This window comes from Lactuca serriola, chromosome 5 (genome assembly GCF_051521515.1).
Source record: "Lactuca serriola cultivar US96UC23 chromosome 5, Lser_US96UC23_V15, whole genome shotgun sequence".
Taxonomy (NCBI): Eukaryota; Viridiplantae; Streptophyta; class Magnoliopsida; order Asterales; family Asteraceae; genus Lactuca; species Lactuca serriola.
This window is the reverse complement of record NC_136412.1, coordinates 176,415,530-176,424,276: the sequence shown is the minus strand read 5'-3', so window position 1 is coordinate 176,424,276 and position 8,747 is coordinate 176,415,530. Positions and strand designations below refer to the sequence as shown.

Here is an 8,747-nt window from a genome sequence, read left to right as displayed (position 1 = left end):
TTTTTATAAGTTTTGTGGGGGGGGGGGGGAATACAAGCAAATGTGTAGATCTATGAGTATATGTATGCCTTGTGTGATTTCTATGTTTATATATGTTCTTATGTGATTGTGGTGTTGGATCTAGTCAAAAAGTCCTTAAAACCGAGATTTACATTAGGTTGTATGAAACAAGTATAAATCATATTATTACACACAAATCATTTCTAGAAAAATAACCAAGTTGGTTAATATGAACATTTTTGGGCTAAAAACCCATTTTTGGGCTCAAAATGTTGAAAATATAAATTCAAAGGGGCCCAAAATGACAAAATGCAAATTCTGATGGTTGAAATGAGTCAAAACAGTTTCAAAAATGTATTTTCTAGAAATTTACTCTTTTGAAGGATTAAAATGTAAATTTTTAAGCATAATGGGCCAAAAATAAATTTTTCGGCCCAATAAAGCCCAAATTGCGAGATTTTCAAATTAGAGGGGCTGAAACTGTACTTTTCTGTAAAACAGGGGACTACTAGTGCTCCAAGTCCATTTCAAGGGTTAAAAATGCTTTTCGTATTTAAAAGGGACCAAAGATGCAAAAAATTTCTATTTTGGGCCAAAAGTGTAAAAATTGCGAAAATAGAGGTTTCAGCCGAGAAAACTTCATTCTGAGGGACTAAAACTGTTTTTTTTCAAATAAATTTGAGCTGAAAAATACCTTTTCAACAAGTTTTGATACTAAAGTGTCAAGAAAAATGGTTTAAGGACTAAAATGGAAATTCTATTATACAAAGGGTCAAAAGTGTAAATTTATCCAAAAGAAAGGGGCTGCAAAAAGTAAAATTCTAATGTTTTAAACAATAAATCCGTTATGATGAAATACTAGTACCACGACTACCGACGAAACATAATACACCTTCAACACCAAAAATCGTTACCAAACGAATTGATTCGGTCTCGAATCAATAATGAATCAAAATTCTATACACGACGATACTACAATACACACGCTGAAATTACGGGAAGTCAATACACACGCGGGAATTCACCAGACGTCGATACACCATCTTTGGGCCCGAAAGTTTCAAATCGTGTTTGTTGGGCCTAGCTAGCCCAATGACATGATCTTTAGGCCCGAAGGGAACTCGCTTAAATGATATTGGGTCTTATACGACCTAATACCGTGTAAAAGGACTTTCAATAGCTCATGTGTTGTTGGGCCCCAAGGGTCCTTTGGTACTGCTAGCAAAGTCGAGAATTCACCAATGCGAGTCGGGCCAAGGGCCTTTTGCATTCACAATAGCCTTGAACGACTTATGGAAATAGCGGGGGCTTCGCACCCTCTTTTCTCCTCGGTTGTGGGGCTATGAGAAGTTAGAGTGGTTGGATTAAGTGAATAGTACGGACGACGCCTAAGGGATCGTTTGTATTGTTGTAAACTAGTCGTTTTCATTAAAGCGTGTTTATAACAATTCACAATCCATAATTAATCCAATGTCACCTGGAATTATCGAATACACACGTCACAACGGTATAAAAAAATATAAAACGCGTAATTCAAAATATTAGGAAAACATCGGGTTTTCCTAGGGTTTTCAATTCATACACCTACAAGATGCATACCAAGTCTAACAAATTTTTTTTACATTTATAGAAACAAACAAGCATACTTACGGATCTTCAACCTTTTTACACGACACTCTTTTCAGAAAATATCGGATTTTCTGGTGGTTTTCAAAACAATACAAAACATTATATTTCAAACATTACTTATGAACTCACCAACATTTCATATGTTGACGTTTTTCAAAATACTTGTATTCTCAGGTAACAGGTAAATCGAAGGGAAAAATGTACTCATTGATGTCTTGTTGTTTGTTTAACTAGTATCGAACAACCTACTTTTTGGGAATGTAAGGTTATGAAACAATGTACTAAATGTAAACACTACCAGTTGTACTATTTCAATGCATGGTGATGAATGATGTTATGTTTCATGTATATTCACTGTGATGGTATTCAATTGAGTCACAACAGCCCTCGGACGTTTCCGCCGTCTGGTTCGGGGGTGTGACACGGGATGATTGCAGAGCACACACCACATGTTTTCGTTTTCTATGAATTACTCTGATTTGTCAATGAATTGTTAAAATCTAATTACTTTGATTTTATTGGGATGGACATGTATTAACGATCTATTAATCTAAAAACAAAACAAAAAACAAAAAAAAATTGTCATGATTTTCGGGCGTTACAAAAAATAGCTCATGGAAGTTTCAAATGAATGTGATGAAAGGAAATATATATATATATATATATATATATATATATATATATATATATATATATATATATATATATATGTATATATATATATATATATATATATATATATATATATATATATACTAGTTTAAAACCCGTGGAAACCACGGTTATAAAATTAATTAAACTTTAATAGTGAGAACTCAAAATAATTAATCAATTATTTTAAATAAATTATTACTTAACTGATATTTTTTTAGTTATATAAAATTTAATCGTTAATTTAAATAAATATATGAAATTCTATCATCTTATAATTTATATTAATTTTATTTTAATTTTTATTCTAGTGTTGTTAATTTAATGTAATTAGAGTGGGAAATTTAAATTTTAAAATTTGAAATTAAGAATTAGTAAGTTGACAAGTGGCATACATTAATTAGGAGGTGTAATAGGATGACACATGGCATAAGAAGAATAAAATATACATTAATTATGAGGCTTAATATGATGACACATGTCAAAAAGAGATTAAAACTATTCTTTTATTAGAATAGAGATAGGGATATATATATATATATATATATATATATATATATATATATATATATATATATATATATATATATATATATATATTATGATGTTTTCATGCAGTGGCGGAATTATGCGATGGCTTAGGGGGGCCATGCCCCCCACCTTTTTCCAAATATTACCTTTTTCCAAATATTACTAATGGCTTAGGGGGGCCATGCCCCCCACCTTTTTCCAAATATTACTAATGTCTCACGTCTAATATTGAAATAAAACTAAACCTTTCCTACTTTTTCCTACTTTTTAGTCGAAATAAAACTAAACATTTCCTACTTTTTAGTGCTAAAATGAAAATTCTATCTTCATTCCTTTTCACCTTAACTGTCTTTTTATTTTTAGATTTATGATATCAGGTACAATTAAAAATATAGATTAATAAATTATTTTGGTCTCAATTTAAATTATAACTTATTAGTACGTCTCTATATATCTTCTTAATTGATCTTAATGGTCATATTTTACAAGTATATTTCTATCTTTCTTATTTATTAAGTTTAAACTTATATTTTGAACTTTTTTTAAATGAGATTTAAAGTATATTGTTATTTTTATATTAAAGTAACAAAAACATATCATCGAAAATAAAAGTGTTCAAATATTTTGTCATTCTAAATATAAAAAAATTATTGAAAGTGAAATAAAACCGAAATGCGTTTATTCAAACGAACTTCTTTGAAACTTGAAATATAAAATTATACCTTAGCATAATAAACTCTCATACAACAACGGAATTATTTATTTCATTACTTTGTTCATTCCTTGGTTCGATTCATTTACCAATTTTTTACGTCCAACTAAACACACATTTAGTTTAGCAACAATTGTGCAAGTTAAAAAAAATGTAAATTATCGAAACGTGTCACTTTGATGAGCTATATAGAAATATGTAATATTAGAATTTTTGAAATTTTAGCTTCGGCCCCCTAGTTATTACACTTGTGTTCCGCCCCTGTTTTCATATTTCAAAGTTTAGTTAGCGATCATTTGTAATAGGTTGCACATCAAACTAGATAGATAAAAAAAAGTGAATAATAATATTCGACCATCCAATGTTTTTTATTTTATTCTTTGTAAAAACGATTATTGTATATAATATAAAAAATGATATATGTAATAAAACAAAAATATAATAATATAGAATGTCATTTTCACATGTATAAACATAAATTTGTCAAATACTAAAAATAAGTAATCGATTTAATATATTTTAGTACCGAATTTTTTAAATTCTGTTGGATAAATTAATAAGCATCTTTACAAAAAGAAGGTGACGGTGGTAATAACAACAACAAACAATATTTTGTAATCTTTTTTTTTTTTTTTACATTTGTTTGTTATCCTTAAAAAACGTAAAGAGAACTATTCAATTAATGATGTTAATTATAAAGCATATATTTTTGTTGACTCTATAGTTTACCAATGATATACAAAAGATTTTGGTCATTTATATTAATACTTTGGAAAAGAAAATACATATTCAAGGGGTCATTCTTATATATTTCCTCCGGATCCAAGATAACTTGAAATTTTTGTTTTACAAAAGGATCTTTAGCCTAGTAGTATTTAATGAATAAATTTAATATAACATTGAGGATTTAGGTCCTGCTATGGGCAAGAGATGTAGACCTAACACTAGAGCAGTTGTGGACAAAATATGTAATTCTAACAATGGAGCAGTAGATGGTTCCTGTGTAAGCGTTCTAGAAGAACTTGAAAATTTTAGTTTTTTTAACAATCAACAAACATATAATGTTTTAATCACTACAAAAAATTAGATATGCCGATAATAAAGCTAAGAAAAAATGTTATGTTGTTTTTTTTTTCTTTTGGCCTTTTGTATACAAATACATTGGTTTGATTTTATTAATGAAACAAGAAAAAAATAGACCTTTTGTTCTCGTCTTCTCAATACACTTATATAGTTTATGCTTATCAATAGAAATTTGTTTTAACTAATAAGCACTTTACGTTTTAATTGTGGGTTGTCCTTCAAAAACCTAAACAACACAACTATTTGATTAATGATGTGAATTATAAAACATACTTTTTATGTTCACTCTATACTTTATCAATGGTATTTGATAGATTTTGGTCATTTATGTTAATAATATGGAAAAATAAAAATACACAAGACAAATTGAAAAATCTGTTTTACCAAAAGGTCTTTGGCCTAGCTGTATCAAAAAATTGACATTGACAGATAACTGATAACTGTCCTTAGCCAAAGGTTGAAGAACAAATTAGACGAAAAATGTAGATTTAAGAATAGAATAGTGGTTGTCTATATAAGTGTACTAAAAAAACTTCAAAAATTCTATTTTCAATAATCCACATAGTTTAATCACTACATAAATGGATAATGAAACAAACAAAATACTTTATGTTCCTTTTTTTTTTTTTTCTTTTGGCCTCTTATACACACATACATTGATTTGATTTTATCAATGAAACAAAAAAAATTGACCTTTTGTTCTCATCTCCTCAATTCACATATATAGTTTTTGTTTTCAAATATTTCACAAGTGTAGATAAAGACAAGACTGTACATTCTGCTTCCATTTTACCCTTTGATGGACAAAGGGGAAAAAACAAAATTAAGAAGGGTAATAGGAGGAGACAAATGTAAAATTATTGCAGGTTTTGGGGATTCCATTCCAGTCTCCAGAGGTCATAACATAACATGTTCCATTTGACCTCTGCACTCAAACAAACACCATCAAAGCATCAATCCCACTTTGTCTTCCTTTTATTTTTCCCCTTTCTCAGTTGTCTCCTCTCTGCCACACTCAATTATGCCACCCTCCCTCTTCCCTAAAGCAAAATACTTTATTTTTTTTTTTTTTTTTTTTTTGTGTTCAAAGTTTATGGTTTTCATAAAAAGTTGAAATAAAAAGAGCATTCTCATTTCTCTACACGTGGATGACGAATTATATTTTGGTCAAGTGACATGAATTGAATGAAATTATTAAGTAGAAATGACAAATTACATTGTGGTTTAATGACTTTTTAAGTCTTGAAGTAACAAACGTACATAAAAATGTTTTAGATTACATGGGCTTCATTCTTAAGTTTGTCTATTAATTCATCAACAGAAGAAAGTATAACACCCGCTTTTCTCTTTTGAGGCTCTTTCACATGTAAAACCTCCATATCCGATCTTATTTCCACCTTCAATTCCTGTGGTGTCATTTTCTTGATTGGTTTTGATTTTGCCTTCATTATGTTTGGAAGTGTCGCGTATCTTGGCTGATTTAGCCTTAAATCGGTTCTGTGTAACAAAATATATTTCTTTTGAATCATCAACATATTGATATAATTTATAAAGCTCAAGTGATTAATTTGTTGTTACTTTTTCATTTAATGAACTTAATCGGGAAAAGACGTTGGGGGTTGTTTCTTTTTGAGTTAATCCGGTCGTCTAATGGTGAAATTAATAAATATTGTGAAATTTGCTCAAGGGTAAAATGGTAATTTAGTCACGTTTCAACGGTTTATTCGGTCTAGAATAAGTACACATCTCTTTATCCATACAAATATTATTAATCATTCACTCTCTAACGATAAAATGTGATGACGAATAATATTCGGGATCACTTCTAGAAAGAAGGGTAAAATGGTCATTTACTTATATTCAGGCAATTCATTCGGTTTAAAGAGAAAATTGTCCTTGTTTATATATCACTTACCAACATGCAAACATCATTTATCCATTCGATACAATGGTTTTTTTTTTACATTACCATTTTCACAATTGATTATCTTTACAAATTAAAGTTTTAGGGTTAATCTAAAAAAAACTTATATTTTGTGTTTTTTTCAGATTAAACCTCAAATTAATTTTTTGCGTGCAAAGACCTTGTATTTTTCATTTTTTCTGAAAAAGCCCTCAACATTGTATTTTTTTCCAAAAAAAACCCTCAACCTTCTAAATGCTTCCAAATAAACGCTCAACCTTTTTATTTTTCTCAAAAAAAACCCTTTTTTTGGAAAAAAATGACCAAAAGTGCCGGATCAGAAGAATGAAAAAATACAAGGTCTTTTTTTTTGAGGTTTAATCCGGAAAAAACACAAAATATAAGGTCTTTTTTTAAATTAACCCTAAGTTTTAACCCCATTTGCTCAAGAATGATTGGTTAGAAAAATTAATTACTATAAAATATTTGAGAAAAGAATAAAGATTTACGTGATAACCGCAGGTAAATCCAAACACAAAGTTTCAAGGCCACCATCAACCTCTCTATCAACTGTTGCTACATTCTTCTCTTTGTCAAGAACAACCTTGAGAACACAAAAACAAACCAATAGTCATATGTATAAATAAAAATTACTGTATTAAAAATTAAAATTAGGGGTAGGCATGTAATTTTACCATAAACACACATCCAAACACCCCTAAGTAGCATTACGTATTTACATTTCTATTATATTTCTATATTCACTATGAACTATGATTCTTTTATGTAAAGGAAGAAAGAAAATGAAAGAAGAAACTTGTAAAGATTCAAATTAAAAATGCATATAGTGTTAAAACTTATAAAAAATTACTAATGTTTATACTTAAAATGCCACTAACCTTAGAAGCAAATGTCCCTTGTGGCCAGTTTAGAAGCCCAGCCACCATCTGGCCTGTTTGATTGCAATCATCATCAATCGCCTACATATTTTTCATCATGTCAAAGTTAGTGAATCAAATTTGAAGGCTACTCAAGAAATAAGAAAGCACACAATTCTGATTCAAGATAATCAAACTTTCGTTCTTTCTATCAAAGTCGCAATAACCAGTTTCAGAACTCTAATCCAAAGATCCAATCAAGAGAAAACCCACAAAATGATTCGATTGAAAAAGCGAATTTGGAGAAATGACCTGTTTGCCAAGAATTAGAAGCCCAGGCTTTTCAACATCAACAAGCGCTTTGAGGATCTTAGCGATTGAAAGTGGGAAAAGGGTAGCTGGTGCATCGACATGAATCGCACGATCGGCGCCCATGGCTAGGCCGGTTCGGAGAGTGTCGACGCACTGAGCTGGGCCGATACTCACAGCAATCACCTCTGAAGCAAGTTTGGATTCCTTGATCTTAAGAGCTTCTTCAAGAGCTATTTCGCAAAAAGGGTTCATCGACATCTTCACATTTGATGTCTCCACTCCAGTCTATACATAACATCTTGAACTAAATCAAATGAAAAAGAAATCCCCAATTTGGGGAAATTTAGGATTTGGGTTTTAGGGGTTTTGGAATCTAAGGAGTTTACCTTGTCGGATTTGATTCGGATCTTGACGGCGTAGTCAACTACACGCTTTATAGCCACCATGATCTTCATGTTTGTTTGTTTTGTGTATCGATTCGTCCCCGGTTCTCCGATGCCTGGAATTATTTGTGGAACCCGTCAAGAAATCAAAAACTATAAATACTACAACAAGCATCTTTCGTCTTTTATACCTTGTCAATGCAAATCCGATAATCTTGAAAGCAATTTATTTTAATACTTTTATCGATGAACGTTTAAGATGGATTAATTACCATATAAATATGATTCAGCGTCTAGGGTTAGAGTTTTTTAGCAGACAAGAATTCATACTTAAAGAGTTAAATTCCAATTTGAGCCGCTGTTCGACTAAAATCGAACCAAACACGAGCCATTAATATAATTTGGTTTACATTATACCCGCCACATATATGGTGGGTGCAGCTAGGGTGTTCAAAAATATCCGTATCCGAAATTCCGATCCGAAATTCCGAAATTCCGAATCCGAATTATCCGAAAAATCGGATATCCGAAATTTCGGATACAGAATCGGATACCAAAAATCAACTATCCGAAATTTCGGATATCCGGTTATGAACACCCCTAGGTGCAGCACCACATTCCCCTTTTACTAACATGGGATACCTACCATTAACACATCACTCTAC

General features: G+C 30.5%; 1 protein-coding gene across 3 annotated transcripts; it reads right to left on the bottom strand.

Annotated features, from left to right (window-relative positions):
• Positions 1-5,783: 5,783 nt before the first annotated feature.
• ETFBETA (electron transfer flavoprotein beta) lies at positions 5,784-8,451 on the bottom strand. Of its 3 annotated transcripts, none has more exons than XM_079001342.1 (6): positions 8,355-8,451; positions 8,086-8,198; positions 7,700-7,984; positions 7,409-7,489; positions 7,019-7,113; positions 5,784-6,103 (listed from the first exon to the last, which is right to left on the bottom strand). In XM_079001342.1, exons 2-6 carry the CDS (start codon positions 8,152-8,154, stop codon positions 5,878-5,880), a joined length of 756 nt encoding a protein of 251 aa, XP_078857468.1. In that variant the 5' UTR covers positions 8,155-8,198; positions 8,355-8,451; the 3' UTR covers positions 5,784-5,877. The 3 variants fall into 3 exon arrangements, with proteins under 3 accessions (XP_078857468.1, XP_078857467.1, XP_078857466.1); XM_079001341.1 differs by having other exon boundaries at positions 8,274-8,411; XM_079001340.1 differs by lacking the exon at positions 8,355-8,451 and having other exon boundaries at positions 8,086-8,244.
• Positions 8,452-8,747: the final 296 nt, after the last annotated feature.